Source organism: Pteronotus mesoamericanus, unplaced genomic scaffold (genome assembly GCF_021234165.1).
Source record: "Pteronotus mesoamericanus isolate MK-2021 breed Mesoamerican mustached bat unplaced genomic scaffold, CSHL_Meso_final contig_50, whole genome shotgun sequence".
NCBI classification, from domain to species: domain Eukaryota; kingdom Metazoa; phylum Chordata; class Mammalia; order Chiroptera; family Mormoopidae; genus Pteronotus; species Pteronotus mesoamericanus.
Window position 1 is genome coordinate 6,667,445 of NW_026555186.1, and position 18,677 is coordinate 6,686,121.

Genomic DNA, 18,677 nt, shown 5'->3' on the forward strand with positions numbered 1-18,677 from the left:
GACACCCCACCACACTCTAGAGAGACAGGTCACTCAGGGCCTGAAGGACACAGTCAGAGGAAGTTTATATTAATCTGGAATAAAAGCTGAATTCTGGAATGGTTTATTAGTCAATGCTGTAAGAAGAAAAACTGTAGAGAAAAAACTGTAAGGGGGGAAAAAAGAAAAGAGAAAAAGAGAAGCTACTCTCCAGTATATTCACAGATGTTATTTGTTCTCTACGGAGATGGACAAAGAATTACAGCCAATTATTCCAAAAAGTGAAGGGAAGGGGAAATCGCTGGCAGGATTTTAAAGTGTTTCTGCTTAGACCGGGGGACAGGGAGGCGGGCCCACCTCAGCTGCTGGATGAGGTCCTCCCCTTCCTTAATCACGTTGACCGTCACTTGTAGGGTCGTCTGCTGCTGCTGGCCAAAGCGCTTGATGAGGTCCTGCACGGCCTCCACGGACTCGGCGTACACGTCATCCAGCAGCTCCTTCTGCAGCTCCTCCAGCCATGTCCACAGCTGTGGAAGGAGAGACCAGTGAGGCCGGGGCAGACCCCGCATGGAGACTGGGAGTGACGGGCTGGGAGGGACACGGGGCAGCTTGCCCCTGGGGAGAGGGAGGGAGAAGTACCCCAAACGGTCCAAGAGCCAGCAGAAAAGAGACACAAAAAAACCCAAAACAAAACAATGCAGTACGCAACCTCTGCAACCTCTGCTTGGTGAGAAAGTGAACGTGCAGAACGCCAAAGGGGACTGTCACAGAAGAGAAAAAAAGGGATGGGAAGTCACTCTTTCCCACTCTTTCCAGGCTCAATCTGGGTGCAAGAGAAATCAGAAAAGACTCCCTCCACCAACAGAAGCATATGCTATACGTAACAGGCATTCATTCTTTCACGCATCCTCTGGATGGTTTTTATTTTATTTTTAGCAAGGGCATTACAATCCATTATTAATTATTAAAGCATTGCACAGACATGGGAACTTCACAGCCCTCAGAAAAGGAAGCATAACATATAACGGAATAAATCCATCACCAGACCCGGCAGAGATGCGGATTTGGCACTGCTCGGTAACCGTGCCCAGCCAGAACAAGGTCAACCACTCACAGCTCAGTCCTTGCATGGAAAGAGGGGGCATACTGAAACCACTTAAACATCTCCTTTGTCACCACTATTAAAAACGTGTCCAGGGACCTGGATGGCTAAGACAACTCGTCTTTAGGTCCGGTGGGAGCGGAGCACTCCGCCTGCTTCTGGGAAGTCAGTGCCTCCTCCAGGTCTCTGCAGAGCCATTCAGTGAACCGAAAAAGACAATTAATTAAACCAAACAGGCCCTGGTGGCTTGGAAGTGGTTTGTGTATGGAGCAAATGCTTCCTGCTTCTGCAGGGATGTACAAATCACCTCCAGGACCTCACACGTGTGGGTTACAGGCAGCTGCCTGAGCGATGGTGGCAGAGGGTCGGGAGGCATCCCTGACGCTGCCCATCCATGCCGGCCCTGGCGGCTAGCACAGCACAGGTGCACTTGCCAGAAGAAGTTGCGTGCACTTGGTCTCGTTTCCGAGCTCATCCGTTTTGAAAACTGCTGCGGTGAGGTATAAATGATGTACAATAAATTGCATGTATTTGAAGTGTGCAGGTTGGCTAAAAGTCTGACACGTGTACATGCCCAGGAAAACATCACTGCTCTCAAGCGCACATCTCCTTCACCCCAAAAACCTTTTGTGCCCTTGGTAATCCCTCTCTCTCCCTCTGCCCTACCTCCCCAGGCCATCACCAGTCTGCTTCTGGCCACTAAAAATTAGCTTGCATTTTCTTTCAAAATTATATACCGTGTTTTGCCACGTATAATGCGCACCCGCGTTTTTGTGCTCATTGTACATGGGATTACCATACGCAGGTATGTAATCATTATACCCATGCATAATGCACATCCTTATTTTTCCCTCAAAAATTTGGGTGAAAAAGTGCATATTATATATGACAAAATACAGTAAATGGAATTATGCAGTATATGCTCTTTTTTGGCATGGGGGGTGGGGGTCTGGCTTCTTTCATTCAGCATCATTATTTTGAGATTCATCCATACTATTGTGTGCAGGACCAGTTCATTCCTTTTTATTGCTGGAAAGTACTACATTTTACGTATATCCCACAATTTATCCGCTCATCTGTGGATGACATTTGGGCTACTTCCAGCTCTTGACTACTACAAACACAGCTGCTCAAAACATCTGTGTGCAGACTCTGTGCACACCTATGCTTTCCTTTCTTTTAGGTAACTATCTGGCTGTAGAGTGGCTAGGTCATACAGCAGGTGTATGTTTCGCTTTTTAACAAACTGCCAAACTGTTTCCCAAAGTGGCTGTACCATTTCCATGCCCATCAACAGTGTGTGCCAGTTTCAATTCCTCCACACCCTCACGATACTGACGGGGTTGGTCTTTTGATTTTAGCCATTTTAAATGAGTGATGTCATTATGGGTTTATAATTAGCAATTCCCCAAAGACTAATGACGGCAAACCCATCTGTACCTTTTAGGAGTTCTTTTGTTGTTAAACTTATCCTCAGATGGCTCTTGTCAGGTCCACAGGTATTTTAAAGATGGCAGGTCTATTTAAAAATAAGGGAAGTGCCGGGCCTAAGAGATCACTGCATTTCTTTGAGACTGACTTTGTTACATGGGAGATGCTCAATGTCAATACTGCCTTCAAGAAGTTACTAAGACGGTCAGAGAGACAGAGCGTGCAGGACTGCTGGGTGATAAATGATATTCTGTACAAATTTAATTACCCTAAGTATAATGATCCACTCAAATTAACCAAAGAGGTAAGATTTGCTAAAAGAAACCAAGCATGTGCCAATAGGCTATTCTGAGCAATAATGAAAAGTTTACCAAAACAAGGCTGTAATATTTTACTCAGTCAAAATATTTAACCAAAAACATCCATGATATGTTCTCTAACAGGTGAACTTTTTGAAAGCTGAAATGGTTCCATCAGCTTCATGGTAACCTGCTTTCCAATGCCAGGGGCAAGTGACTGGCCACTTCCAACAGAGAACACCTTTCAGCAGCACTTGACCACTGGCTATAGTCTTCCCACCCTCAAAATCCTATCCTAAGACAAACGTGTATGAAAAAGTGGACCTTTGCAACTGCATTTCTTCTGCTGAAAACAAACAAACAAACAAACAAAAAGACCTTACTTCACTCCCTTCTCTCAAAGTCTCAACTGTGGCTTCCACCTTAGTCCACGTGCTGCGCTGAAGCTGCCCCAACCTGGTCACTGTGTAATGGAGCCCCAGAACAGGCACCCCACCCCCCAAGCACACCTGCCTGGGACTCAGGTCCAGCAGCTAACGGATGGGTGGAAAACAGAGAACACTTAAGGCGTCAAAGGAGAGACACTGCATATTAAACTGCCGAGTCTTTGGAAGTGGTACTGCCCTGGCATTTTATGCTCATTCAGTGGAGTTGAATGATTTAAGCAAATGTATATCCAAAAAAGATTGCTCTTCTCTCATGGAATCTAAACATTAGCATTGAAGGAAAGAAAGGTGAAGGAGCCAACTCTACCGCAAATACTGAATCAGCATCACGGAGGAAGGTGTCTGACGGTGAACATCTAACCACAGGCTGCTCTTGGAAGACACCGAGGGCCAGAGTCAATGCAGCCTCTAGTTTTAGTTAAACGATGATTTTAGGAGTGAGGATCTATTAACATTGGCAGCAATTAGAATCACTTCTTTTAAATTTGTTGAGAAAACACAAATGGAGGTTTTTAAAAGCCCATTAGAAAAAGACAGCAATATCCTCAAAAGAACGTTAATTAAGAGCGCTGGTAGAGCATTTGCAGGTCCCAGATAAGACACCAGTTTACAGGGGTCCCAACTCCCCTCTCACCCCTATTTAAACAGGTAGGTCAGGCCTTTCCTCCCTATTCCAGTGTGACCCAGCCAGTGGGCCAGGCTGCCGGGTGGGGGGGCCTGTCAGGGTGGGGACAGCTACAAAATTCCTCTTCTCCAGCAAATACTACCATTTGCTAATACTATCATTAAATACCACTTAAAACTACAGACACCATTTTAACAAGTCTTGCCTCTCCACACTCTTCAATGCATAGCTGCACCTCTATGTGACTCCACTGCCACAGCATACGAGTTAATGTTTTATCCACAAATAATTACGACACAATACTTCTCGTAAGAGAGAATGTGGAATAACATTAAGAGCACAGTTTCTGAAGTCAGACTGCTTGAGTTCAAATCCCGACTTACCCTGACTTAACATTTCCCACACTGTGACCTTGGGCAAATTACTCGCCTGGACCCACATGTCAGTTTATTCTCCTATAAAATGGGCATGGCAATAACGCCTGCCTCACAAGTTGCCAGGGAGATCAGATACGGTGGCGTTCCCCAAGTGGAACGAGAAGTAAATGTTAGTCACTACTATTAGTTCTGCTCTTACAAGGAAAATTCTAAAAAAAGAATCACAACATTTTAAAAGTCTTCTTTCTCCAGATATTTTTCAAAACATATCTAGGTTCCTGCCAATTGTTCAAAATATGTCACTTAGTCTGGTCAACTTAACACCATCCCACATTTCAATCTTTTTACACCTAAAAATAGGACAGCGTGAGGAAAAGGCGCTGGAGTGAGTCTGTGTGAGTCTATAGAAATCACTTCCCCTTGGCTCCAGGGGAAGTGCCATGTGTACTTGTGAGTGAAACCTTTTCCCTTCCTCCTGGTAATTTTTTTAAAAACCAGCTTATTCCCTCAACATCCTGGACCTTTCAAAACATGTCCACGGTGGAAACGCACTCGCCTGCGTGGCGGGCCAAGGAACCAGTGATGGGCCACGGCTGTGCAGGGGACACCAGAGGGACTGGTCCTGGGATCAGGCACGAGAAAGAGAAAACCGAGGTAGGAGGGGTGAGGTTATCTAAATCCATGAGGGTAAAATGCCCAAAGGCCCTTTGCCCCTTTAACATTTTTCTGTCTGGTCCAACAGAAATATTCTCATTCAATTTGGAGAAAAAAGCCTCAGAGGAAGGTCTTTTCTAATATCAATCGGAGATGAAGTGATGCATTCATAATGCCATAGGATTCAGGCAAAGTCTATGTTTATGCTTTGAAAAGGGTACATACGACTCCTAAAATAACCTTTGAACAAAAGCCATGAGAAGAAGCCTCTAGGAGGCCTGTGAAATTTTTACCGTAAAATTCCTGAATGTGGAAAAAATTGCACTTCTGTGCATGCTGTTAATTTATCATAGAAGATAAATCTTTGCTCAAGAACAAGAGAGGAGTTGCATCTTACCAAAGCTCTCAGCGGCATGGATTCTCAGTCCCAGAGCCCCGGCCCACAGCCCCCTGCTTCTCAGGCAGCCAGAGTTAGGCAATGCTGCCCCCTAGAGGCCCTCTGAGATGTGACCAGGAGCATTCCATGGATAAGAACTTGTACCCAGCCCACACGTGGGTGCAGGTGTGTACAGACCTGGTCCACAGACCAGAGTCCACAGAGAAGGCTGAGCTGGGAAGATACAAGGAGCTCTATGGAGACAACTCCTGTGATGAAGACGTAGGAGAGCCTCGTCCTGGATCTAGTGTCCAGCTGAACCTGACCCAGTTGCACCCTTCCCACAAACGGTGCTGGGTGGCACCTAAAGGAAGAACCTCACTCTGCTGGAGAAGAGCCCTGAGAAAGCCCCTTCCTCACTAACTACAGAGGGGAGACCCCACCAGAGAGGGCTCCTAGAGGAACCCACAGGGGAGGGGATCTCAGGCAAGGACTGAACTTCCAGCTGATTCAGAGGGTGATGGGATCAGAGCCCTGAGGTTTAGGGGCTGCTCTAGGGGCAACCCCTCTCCGATGCACAGTCTGCATGCGGGACACCAGCCTGCTCGCAGCACACCTGGGGTAGGGCCTGACCCCCTCTGTGACCTTGGGAAAGCCCTGGAGCTCTCGACCTTCAGTTTTCTCATCTATGCAATGGGAACGTGTTATCACACGTCTTCCCCAACTGGCAGAGGCGGCCTGGGAGTCCATTACTACAAGCCCTTTATAAACAGCAGCCACTGCCATTGGCATCTGTTTCCTTATTCTTGTTTATGACTAAGACGATCATTCAGGTACCAGTGGGGATAGGTGAGCAGAAAGGCAGTGTGGGAAGTAAAAAAGCCGGAGCTGCTGCGAGCCAGGAGCAGAAGTAGGTAGTTTCAATGGCAACTCACAGGTGGAATTTCAGAGGGCACACCCTATGAATATAAAATGGGATCTAGTTTCAGGTTTGAGTAGCAAAAATCAAAGCGGAACTGTTCCAGACATGAGCAGTACAGAACATTCTCCAGCTGAAACCACCAACTGTACCTCGGTGCACGTACCGGTTGCCGTGGTTGAGGAGGAGTAAGGGTTTCGGCAGTACTGGTTATTCTTGATGCATCGTGGACCTCTTTATTCTTGGATGGGTGATAAAGGACCTCATAATATGATATAAGGAAATTGATGAAGGATAAATGGGCAGGGCAAATCAAAGTCAGTATCATGAAATAATACCATTGCAAATAAGCATAAGAGCAGAGAAGGGAAGAAACTAGGAGCATGTGAGGCAGCACACATATCAAGGAGCGACACTGCGTGAGCATCGCAGCCCTGGAGGGTGCAAGCGTGGGAGAAGGGACAAGGCGTGGCCCATGTGATAGGGCTGACCCGGAGTTCAAGGTCGGTGCTGGAACCTCAACACCCAGATGTTTACAGGAAGTCTAATTTGCTAAAAACGGAGATTTTGAGAGGAGAAATTTTTTATTTTCTTTTTATTCCCCAAATCCCTGAGGGACAATACATACTCCCTGAAGCGTCTCGTTTGGGAAAAGCTCCTCCCTTCGCAGATCATTCTGAAAGTAACGAGAGTCCCTGGTATAATCAGCAGTTGGTCAGAGTTAATTCCTCTTTCAGTCTTTGGAGGTGGCGCCTGTTTCTGCAGTCTGCCCTCCTTTCCCCGAGGCTAACATTTTACCCCTGAACTCGGCCAGCACCGCATCCTCAGAGCTCTACCAACACTAGCGCCTTCTCCTCTGATCTATCTATCACCCCTTTCAAAGTGGGGGCTGGAGAATTGAAGGCAACCCATCCCCCTTAAAGATCCTGTGCTTTTACTCATTACTGCAGATATGTCACTTCAGGGCATGACATTATTGTGGACGCGCTCAATGAACACACGTAAGATTACTGTTTAATGCCTACATGGCCCTTGCTCGAAAACCTGCCTAAGTCAGTATTTCTGATTTAGAACAGACTCATTATTAAAACCTATAAATGAAATTTCTGTGATAGATATTGACTTATCCATGCTGAACTCTTCGGGGTGCTATTCTATTATCTGACACATTTGAGAGACCCTGATCTAGACCTTAATAGACTTGCCTTCTAGGCCAATCCACCACTCACAGGCTTTCTGCATGGGGACAGACATTTGCAATGTCACTGGAAATGTCCCCCAGCCAAACCCTGCCCTGACAGGCTCACTTGTAAGGGTTTTAATGCAGCCATGGCTATTTCTGCTACAGCACCAAGGCTCTCCTCACATTGTGGCAGCTTGCCCATTTTTAAGACAAACACCTCTCAACATAACAAAGGCAAGTTTTCAGGGTTCCCACATTTGGAGCAATCTCTCGAGATGTCCCATACACAGTAAAAGTTCTGAATAGGTTAGTGGCATCAGTTTGAAGACATGACGACTGTACAGGCTGCTCCCCGATGAAAGGTGGCAGCAGGAACTAAGATCGCCCGCTGGGCCTTCGGTTCAGCCTGAGAGGAATGGTCTCCCATGTCCCATCTCCGTCTTCTCCGACTGTGGGTCTGGACTGGAAATTACATCCTGATTCACACGCTGGATATGAGTAATGTCTTGCAATCACAAACACTTTCTTCCTGGCATCTACTTGGAGATCAGTATGGGATGATAAGGGCAGTCTTGCTCTTGTGTTAACTGACACCCTCAGTTGATCCTTTTTTACAGCCATTCAGCAGTGTAATTCTAACATCACTGTACTAACAGATGGCCCAAATTCTTCTGTCCTGTCTATGACTTAAATGTCAAAGGCCTGGTCAAATGCTCACTAATTCCACAGCATGCCCTTCATCAAACCAGAGACATAGTAAAGAATGAAATAAAGTTAACATGTTATATGACCGGTTTGTTAACTACTTCCTTCACTGGCTGCTGATAAACTATCTTTCCTAGAACTCTGCCTGAGATTGCTTCAACCTGAGTAATATGTGAAATCTACCTTCTTAAATAAGCACAAGTGCATTTTCAACCTTGTGGCGCCTCTTCCCTTTCCCACAGTTCCTTAGAGATCGATAGATCTAATGTGGTAATCTAATACCAAGTTCTTTCACTATCCGGAGATCTAATTTATTTTGGAAGAGAGACTTAAACTCATTTAGAAGAAGTAAGTCCATTCTTAATAAAACCCTCACCCATTCTGGCCTTTAGCTTCTTCTAACCCAGTCTGAAGAATAGTCTCCTTGATGAAAAGAAGCCAAAGTGAGAGCTGTATTTTTCTATCTTTTCTACTTTCTACCTGTATCCTACCACAGCACCGGTCCCAAGCAGAAAGCCTGGCCCTTCTTTAATCTCCTGGCTCTGAATTTTGTGCTTTAAAAAAGGAAGAGAAAAAAAACAACAAAAAGAAAGCCTTATCACTCTCTACAAGCCTACCTTATCTGGAGGTTTTAAACTTCCCTGACAAACCTTAACTAATACATCGTCAGTGATTAGTCTTCCTATCACTTAGTCAATAAGAACAACAATAATCAGTAAAAATACATGTCAGATGTTCATATGGGTACTTTACTTCTCTCAATTAACGGAAGATCACATTTAGTTTGTGAAGCTGAGTATCAAATTGAAAAAGAATATTAAAAGTACCCTACGAAAAAGAAGGCTAACTCTGCTAGTGCACTGTGGTTATGTTAAGATAAGACCACTGGGGGAGGCTGCAAGGAGGGTGCATGGACTTCTTGTCGGACTCTTTTCCTCCAAATTTCTTGTGAATTTATAATTATTTCAAATAAAACTTTTTTTTAAAAAAAGCTGGGGAATAATGTTTAAAGATATCACATCTATCTTTGGAGACATATATGTGGGGTAGAAATAGGAACAAAGGAAAAAGCAAATCATTCTAAAGCATATGTACAGGCAGATGAGTCATCCGCAGAGCTACTGCAAGACAGCCAAAATGAAGGCTTGAATGCGGAGAACCAAATCTCAGAGAACTCGGCACGGGCGCTAGAAGGAGTCTGGAGGAATCCGATGCTCCAGAGGCTGGGATCACTCACAGAACTAACCTGTTCCCATGTAGAGCAGAGGTGCAGTGAACAGGCTGGGCTCTGCTGGTGATTGCAAGAATCCACTGGAGGGCAGGTGGTCTAGGCCGGGGGACAAAGTGTGTGTGTGTCCTTACAAAGGACAGGAGGGAAAAGAAATCTGAGCCGTTGAAGACCAGTGGCTGGCTGAGGAAGCAAGCACTGGGTATGCTTTCAGCAGACTCCTGGAACAAGCTAGGTGAGGACGTGAGAAAGGGCAGCACCCCGGGCTCTGCTCCCCCAGAAGTGAGGAGAGCTCCTGCTTCCCAGTGACCCTACTGCGACCGCAGCACAAGGTGCAGGAAGGCTTCTCCCTGCGCCTCCAGGGAGAGTGAGCGTTGGCCAAGCATAAAGAAGAAAGTCTGCATGCTTATGTGTTAGGCCTAACACTGAAGCCAGACTGCCGTGAGGGACCAAACAATCTCCAGCTGGCTGGGGGGGTCTTTATTTTTGGCTTCTGAATAAAATGAAAGGTTCCTCTTTCCCAGGCATTACCTCAAACAAAAACTTGTCCCAGTTCAGTGTGTAAGTTTGCAGAAGTAGAACCAAAAACCTTCTTTACTTAAACCCAGCAAGACTCACAGCCCAATTCAAATGAAAACGATCTTTCCTGGGAAACCAAGGCTGCTGGGAAGCAAGTGAACAAAAACCGACTCTGGGCCATTGAATCAGTTCCAGAAATAAACTATGGCAGAGAACTCAATGAGACCACCTGGCTGCCCAAATAACCCACAAATTCAAAAGTAATAATTAATTAACTCAGGATATAATTTTGAGAAGGAAGTTAGAGTATAAATGAATGAAAATAGTTATGTTTTTGCTATATCTGAAAGCAGAAGTATGTGTCTCAGAATATATGCTAGAAGTAGACATCATTATTCTACAAGCAATTGAGTATCTGCTAAATCTGGAAGGGAGGTTAACCGGTACGTACAAAGTGAGACAGTTCCGGCCTTCAAGGAACTTAGCATCTACCAAGAGAAACAAATGAATGTCTAAATATGTAATATATGTGAAAGCAAAAGTATGTTTTCCACTGTCATTCACTTGTGTATCACCTCCTTGAACATTACATTTAGCTTAGGAGACACTTTGAAATGAATAAGTGAAAGAATGAAAGAATGAATAAACAAATGAGTAGCGTAAAAATGCATTTAAAAGGGAAGGAGGACAGGTAACAAAAGACTAATAATGGGACTATTATAATCAGAAATGATGTGAATAAACACTACAAATAATACTGAAGGGAACAGAGAAACTGGGAGTTGGGAAACAAATAGAGGAGAATAAAAGTACTCCTCAAATAAAAGCTAAATTTATGTTAGACTAATCAACAGTTCTTTTAAATACTATTTCAAATATATTTTTTAAAAGTGATAGTGCCACTTCTTCATCTTCTAAGAGGAGGTTAAGCATCTCATGAATCCTTTTCAGAGGAAAAGAAAACAGCGAGAGAAAGGGGTCCCAAATCTGAGTTCAAGGGTGAAATTGAGGTGGACACCTCCATCAACCACCTTCTGCATGTGACCTCAAGGTATAAAATGTTTGCCATCTCTGTGAAACCTTTTCCCCTTCTCTCTATCCCCAGAAACAGGTACTCTGTACTCTGTCCTGTGGGGGTGAAGAGAGTGAGGAGTCCAGAGGTCTCAGCACGCGCAGTGGCAGGAAGGGCCTGGTCTGCGACCAGCCTTTCAGGCCCCAGCCTTCTTCCAGGAGTGGTTCTTAAAAAGAAGTCCTGAACTAACACTGAGCAGACCTCACCAAAGCCAGGGTGTCCTCAATTAATGCTGATGTCTTGGTCCTGGCCTTGGCACATTCAGTATTCTTGTAAAATCCACTTTTATTAGTATCTGAGAGTATCCCAGTTGATAAAATCAGAAGGCAACGGTTACCACATGATGGGCTAACACACAAAACAGAAACCCGACAGCTCTGACCACAACCTGCAGGCCATCTATTTATGCTAAAATGGGCGTACGCCGTCTCACTCCAAGCTAAGGGCTCTCCTTCAGCTGACCCCCTCACCCACACATCTCCCCAGACACCCAGCCCTCATGGGCCCGCTGCGGACAGACACACAGGCTTCCACCACCCCCAGCAAAGGCATGCATGTGCTCCTGCTGCAGGGCAGGCCTGAGGGAGTCCAGCTCAGTCCCTGTCCACGCTGACCCGCACGGTGGGAGCAGGCAGCAGATCAGCACCGGCCACCTCTGGTCCACTCTCTCGCATCACGACCAAGCTACGTTCCTTCCAACAAGTTCAAAACCCGCGCAGTCACAGGCCACCTCTCCATCTCCCGGTGTCTTACCTCTTTGACGTGGGTGTGAAAGGACACCGACATGTCCAGAAGGATCTTCCGTTGCTCAACCCGGCGAACGAAGTCTTGTATCCGGTCTTCGAGCTGGTGGGCAGCCTGATAAATCTCTTCTGGGTCACATTCCCCGGTCTGAGCCAGCTGCTCGGCAGCTTCTAGCAACTTATCCGCATTGGTATACGTGTTCTGCACAAGAGAACAGCCCGAGAAACACAAGTTGAACAAAACACAAACTGGCCAGGCTGGGAGTCATAACACCGCTACAGAGTCAGCCTGTGATACTCCCGATCGTTTCCGGAAGTCAAGCAGAAAACACACGATGGAAAAGCTGATTTCAGGAGTTCACTACATCTCTATCGGCAGTCTTGGCCTTTACTGTCATAGATTGTCAAACCTCGAACCTCATGACCAGCCCTTCCGTCTCCAGCAGCAAGGGGATATCTGCAGGCAGCTGCTGGCTGTCTCCTGACTCATCCAGAGCTCGGAGCTTTGTGCAACTGCACAGCAGATAGCAGAGAGCCACAAAGGCCCACTTCACTTCTTCTGCCACTTTTGTGACAGTGGAGAGTTCCAGTTTTGTGTCTTTCACTATGATAGACCACCACCTCACAATTATTCCAAGTTCAAGTGAAAAGGTTCACTTACACACAAGCATAAGTTGCTGTCCCTTTTCACGTGTTTCTACTTATTGGTGACTCTGTGCTTCTTTTTTCTACTTAAAGGTATGCATTTCTTGAGAAAAAGGAAATAATAACTATAATGGCTATAAAGCAGAGTTTTAAAAAGTTGGAAGTTAAGGTAAACAGGTGTCTGAAATACTCTGAAGATTACTCCAGTTTTAATTCTTGCTAACTGAGGCTGCAAACGGGTTCCTGAATGAACAAGTATGCTGGAGCCCTGACCCTGGCAGATATCAGCGAAGGCTCGCTGATGGGGGAAGGGAGAGGTCGGGGCAGGTGGAGGACTTCTGCGAAGTCCGGGGAACCCTGTGGTCCCCCCGCTGAATAACAGGTTGAGCCTTTCATCCTCCTCCTCTGGTATTTCAGTCCTAAGGCCAAGCAAGGTCGGCAAGTCATCACTGAGGGTTAGTGGTGCCCTGAGTGTGGGTATCCCTGAGGGGAGTCCAAGCCTGGTGGGCAACAAGCGCACCCCTGCAGAGCCAGCCTCCCAGCTGGGAGGCTGTTTACAGTTAGGGGCACTAAGCTACTAAGCCAAAACACTCAGGATAGTAAGAGGCAGGTTCCTCACTTTGAAGAACAGTTACAAATATGGGAATGGAGAAAATGTGAGTAAACTACATGGCACGGGGTTAGAACTGGAGGTATCATTGTGAATGAGGAGGAGAAACAGCGGATTCCGGGGTGGAACGGGACAAAGTACAAGATGACCCTGAAACAGTTCACTGGGCCAAAGGCATGGAAATGCTCAAGAACCATGTGGACAGGTCAGGACACAGAAGGCAGCTTGAGGAGGCTCTGCTGGCCAAAGCAGAGACAACGAGAACAAACAATAAGAGTAGCAGTGTGATCCGCTGAATGCAAGAGGAAGCCGCATGTCCCTTCTGACACAAATAAATAAAACTGGATGAGGAACGGAAGCCCACAGACCTTCATAGCACCTCCCCACAAAGTACTCGCTCATTACAAGGGGGAAGACTCACTTCACAGTGAAGTCAGCCACCTTAAACCAGTGTCAAAGTGAACCAGCTGTCCCGGGACAAATGAAAACCACGTGCCCCCGGATGGGGTGGCCTGAGAAGGACACAGCTCCACTCCTGGGATACCCCTGATGAAGATATGGAATAACTGGAATCTAATCACAAGGACACATCAGACAAACCCAAAGTAGGGAACAGTCTGCAAAATAATGGGCTTGAAATCTTCCAAAGCATCAGGTCACAGAAGTCAAGGGAAGGCAAAGGCTGCTCCAGACTCAAGGGCCTTAGAGACGTGATGACTAAGGGTCTCGGGTGATTTGTCACTGGATCCTTTTCCTGTGAAGGACGTCACGGGTTCTGAGGGCTAGAAGGTCGCCAGGTGTCACCGTTAGTTTCCTGATTTTGACCGTGGAATTACGGTTGTGCCACAGAATGTCCTTTTAAATAGGAAATACACACACAAATAAATGGTTCAGGGCAATGTAAGTTCTTTGCGCTGTACTTCTGATTTTCCTGCAAGTTAAAACAAAATTTTAAACAGCTGTAATACACTGCATGACAGGTGCATGGTGATCTATCTCCACAGGACACTGACGCACACGTGCAGAGCTAGTGCTCCCAATGCGTCAGGGTTGGGGGCACAGTCCATCCTGTGCAGGCAGCAATGGGGATGGAGGCCGTGTCGACGGGGTCTAAAGGGATAATAAAGACCAGCTAAATGTCAGCCGGCTCTTTGCATCACCACCCGAGTGTCACGGTCACCAATACTTGTGCAGCAGGTCCCAGTGCCACCCTTGCACTGGGCTGTCCAATTCCAACCACAACCCTTTTACAGGGAAGGAAACCGAGGCCTGGAGGACAGCCACTGGCTCCGGGGATGAGGCTGGCAGGTAGCAGAATCAGGACTCTGGAGCCCGCGCTTACGCTGCGCGCCGCGGTGTTAGGCGCCTGGGGCTGCTCCCCAGCGTTTCCTGTTGCCCTGCTCCCACACTGCTGCGTGGCAGGGTTCGCGGTCACCTCCTCCTCCCGTCCTTCTCAGAAACCATTTTCAGAGGGTCTTTTCATTTTTGTTACTATCCAAAGTCTCATGGGAATACTCTACACTGTGAACAAAGGATCTCTCCGAACTCTTTTTAGAAATAAATGATGGACAAGGTGTCAAAGAATTCCTTAAAATTTACTAGTTACGGCCAAACCTGAAAAATGCCTGTGTACATTTTACATTCTCTGAAATTCAATTATTTGAAATAACTTGAAAAGCACAGTCAATTACCCAATCTAACTGCAGGACTTTTAAGAGCACTGTTTTATATACTATTGAGTTTCTTATTTACTCAGGGTGACACACTTAAAAGCTAAGTTACAATAATTCCTACACAAGGCAGAAACAGTGAAACTGCCCACTTCTAAAGAGCTGGATCGCAAAAGCAGGTGTCACATATGCCCACTCTCCCGTTATGTATGGATGTCCAAAAGGAACAAGTGCATTGTTAGATCATCTGGGACACTAAACAGCATTCATTTAGCCCCACGACCCTTTTAACTGCAGTCCTCTCTGGCCCTCCACGTGCGCGGTGGCGCGGTCTGGCAGCCTGCCAACAATGACTGTGACAAGCAGCAGCCCTCCACATAGATTATCAAACCAGCCTGGACAAGCAGAGTGACAAACTGGACCCAGACTCTCACATCAGAGACCTGAGTTCCTAGCCCAGTCCTGTTACACAGACGGTGAGCACCAGAGCCTCAGGCTAGAGGTGAAGGATCACCTGCCTTAGGGGAGGAATAAAGGAGGAGATAATCTATGAATGAGGTAGAAACTAATGCGGTGACAAGGAGGGAAAGGATGGCTGCTTTTAACAACAACAAGAATAATGATAGAAACTGCATGAGCCCACAGGAACCTAAGGAACCAGGACAAATTAACGTAACTAAGTATTCTGGGTGTAATCCAGGAATAGGAGGAAACTAGGAAAGCCTGAACAAAGTATGGACTTGAGTTAATAACGTATCAGAACTGGTTCATTAACTGAAGCGAATATACCATACTAAGAAAGATGGTAATAAGAAGAAACTGGGGACAGGGTATGGAAACTTTTCTATGTCATTGGCACAATTTTCCTGTAAATCTAAAACTATTCTTAAAAAGCATATTTAAAATGGTGTGTGTATGTGTGTCAGTGTATTCATTTAGTCTTTCTCCCTGAGATGCTAGCACCCTGGGCCGCTTGGCACAGCCCCTGTCCTAGCAATGGCCAGCTGCCAGCATCGAGGGCTCTGGCTACAGAGGCTCTGCACACAGGCCGCCCACAAAGACCCTCCCATTACCGGAGGCTGCACCGTGACTTGACTTCCGGGGATGAGGGGCTTATGGAGACCCACGCTTCCTTCTGCAGGGTTGCACCCAGGAAGTGAGCCACAGCTCACAGGGTATCGTGCTTCATGCTGCACACGCACACGTTTTTTAAGAGCTGAACCCTTTTTCTTATTGATTGTCACTATGGCCGTCCGTGAAGTTGCTTTCCCCTCGTGCGAATCTCCATCAACAGTGCCTCCCAGCAGCTAAACATTATGGTTCTGAAGGAAAGCTTCCCACCTCTTTGCCAACAGGTAAAGACATTCGCAACAACAAACGTCCAAAAGGAACAAGTGCGTTGTTAGATCATCTGGGACACTAAACAGCATTCATTTAGCCCCACCACCCTTTTAACACTCGAAGAAGTGAGCCAGCAGAAAGGGTTCAGTGGCCTCCTCTGGGCCCACAGCATCATCGGGGTTGCTGGAGGCCATACTTCCACACAAACAAAACCTACCTTGATCCTTTTACCTAGAGAGGTCCGTGTGTTAGTAACGACACGGGCCATGACTGCTAACTTGGGGGCACTTACTCAGTGTCCCACGACAGCCCTGTGACTGGACGTTATTTCATTCCCACATCGCAAGTGAGGAAACCCGAGGCACAGAGAGGTAAAGTAACTAGCCCAAGGCCATCAGTGGAGCTAGGATTGTCCTAACAACAAATGCCGAGGACAGGGTCCTTCTTACAAGGGAAAACTGACATCAGTTATATTTAGACATAAAAATGGAGGGGGGGGGCAGGTAAGAAAGCCCATTTAGAGTCTGAAGAGACTAGACTTCTCCCTCTTTCCTACCTGCAGTCCCGTCCCTAGGGGCATCTCTCCAGGCTCAGTTCCGGGTCTGTGAGTGGGGCAACAATCACCGCCCCGGGAGGATTAAAGGAGATAAGTAAGGGCCAGGCCAGGGTGGGGGCCAAACAGTTTCCTCTTTTCTTGCGAATTAAAATTGCATAATTGCTAGGAGTCAGGAAACGGAAAGCCTTTCAAAGGCCCAGCAGACTTTCCTCTCCCTAGAGATTAGGGAGGTAAAGTCCCAAGATGGCCAGAGGACAGGGTAAGAGCCTGGTGGAGAAGATGGGTTTTCCTGATCTTAGGAAAAGCAGGAGAAAAACACAAGCATCTCAGGAACTGTATTTAGGCCGTGCTAAAAATGTGTACACATTCTCTATGCCCAGTACCTTCTGTACAGAAGCAGACTGAGTAGCTACCAGGGAGCCAGAGAATCGGCCTGCTTATCTTCTGAAAATCTAGAATGGAAGGTAAGGTTTCCTGCTTTCTAAATCCCACCCTTCTTTGTCCTGGGAGACAAGATAATTACATGGCACACAGAAAATGCTATTGACAGAAATGGCTTCACGGAGAATGACTTCCCTGACAGGTTCCGGTCTTTGGAAGGTAATTTGAATCCCAAGGGACAAGCAGGCAGGAGAGAAGGCAGTGGAAGAACATGAAGAGTAGGCATCTATGGGAAGATGCTCTGCCAGCAACTCACTAATCAATCGCTTTAAAGAAATCTGTACTCTCAAAATCAGTGTCTTCCTTGAACCAGAGTTTTCTGGGCTTTACTGGCTTTTGTATTCATAGCTTCTTCCATTTAAAAGGGGACATTAACGTGGATGACTATCAACGAGCACCTTCCTTTCCACCAGTCATCTGCCAAAAGCTTCACGTGGAAAGCGTTTTAAATTTCTTTTTCAAAGCTCCTGCATGAAAATCCAACATGGCTGCATATGCCAAACTATAAATCATTAGCATGGATTTATTCAACAGATTGTATCTACTCACAATCACTGTACCAAATGAAGGAGGAACGGATCTCCAGGTTAGTGCGGGTGGTCTTTGGCTCCGCAAAATCGGGTGCAAAAAATGATGCAAGTGCTTCCTCATGTGGCTACAGTTATCTTGGACACAAAGCCTTAAACCAGGCCCTACAGTGAAGGCTTGTAGTCCTGCAGACACTATGTCCGGCTCTACAGTTCCCTTCCACAAAGCAAACAGGAGGTCACTTTCGGGTTCCTCCTTCCCAGAACAGTTGATTTGATCTATGTGATAAACCTATATTTAGTAGGAATTCAACCATAAGACTTTCACCACTTCCGTTCTGAACCTGTTACGTTACTTCATCATGCCACAATTGCCTACTTTGAAGAAGCTTATTATAAAAAAAATTATTGAATAAATTGCTAATTCAAAATCTCTAAACCAAAAACAATTTAGAATGTATTTTACGAAGGATCCTTCAAAAATCAACCCCAAGAAACAAACTAAACAACTTTAAACTTAACTATTATAGGACATTTCTTCTCCCTAAAACTAAAATTTGCTTTACCTTTGTGAATAGGTTTCAGAAAATGAAATTAACTCCTTATGAAGCACTAAAGTAACTATTTCCATTTTTAAGGTGCCTCCAATGGCTATACTGTCAAAACAATACAAAAATCTAAAACATGAACTTAGATCTCTGCCATAATCCCTTCTGTTATAATTTGCTTTGACAGCAAAGATATGGAGGGCAGAAAAGGAAGTCTGGGGAAGGTAGTGATTCATGTCACTGGGCCACATTCTTCCTCTGCTAAAGCAAGACTGATGTCATTTTGTAGTTTGGGACAAGCAAGAGAGCTGTCAATGAAAGAAACTACCAACACAAGTGTAAATAATCTTTATTAAGCCAGGTAGAGAAGCTGGAGAGAAGTCCACCCTATTTTTTGAGGTCTTACAGCCCCTTTCCCAGCTCACTACATTCAATCTGTGGCTAGTTCCTGTCCTAGAGGGCGGCCCCCTCACCTACACGGCCTGACGGTGTGCTCTGAGGGAGAGCACACTCCTCCTGGAACCGGCCTGCAGTGGGTCAGAGGCGTTCTCCCTGCCGTACACGGCCTGGGCGCTCGGCTGCAGTGACTGGGTTCCAGAGCTCCATCAGGGACCACCTGGGGCCTTCCATGCAACAGGAGTCACCACATGCTCGTGGATGGAAAGGATCAGAGGTTTTCAC

The 18,677-nt window shown here is 46.2% G+C and overlaps 1 protein-coding gene across 4 annotated transcripts in view; it reads right to left on the reverse strand.

Annotated features, from left to right (window-relative positions):
* Positions 1 to 18,677, reverse strand: part of TRIO (trio Rho guanine nucleotide exchange factor) — a 317,818-nt gene that overhangs the window by 129,461 nt on the left and 169,680 nt on the right. For all 4 annotated transcript variants that reach the window (XM_054578325.1, XM_054578323.1, XM_054578324.1 and 1 more), the window contains exons 11-12: positions 11,669 to 11,860; positions 337 to 506 (exon numbers count right to left, since the gene is read on the reverse strand). In XM_054578325.1, coding sequence (XP_054434300.1) covers positions 337 to 506; positions 11,669 to 11,860 — 362 coding nt within the window. The remainder of the gene's footprint in view (positions 1 to 336; positions 507 to 11,668; positions 11,861 to 18,677) is intronic.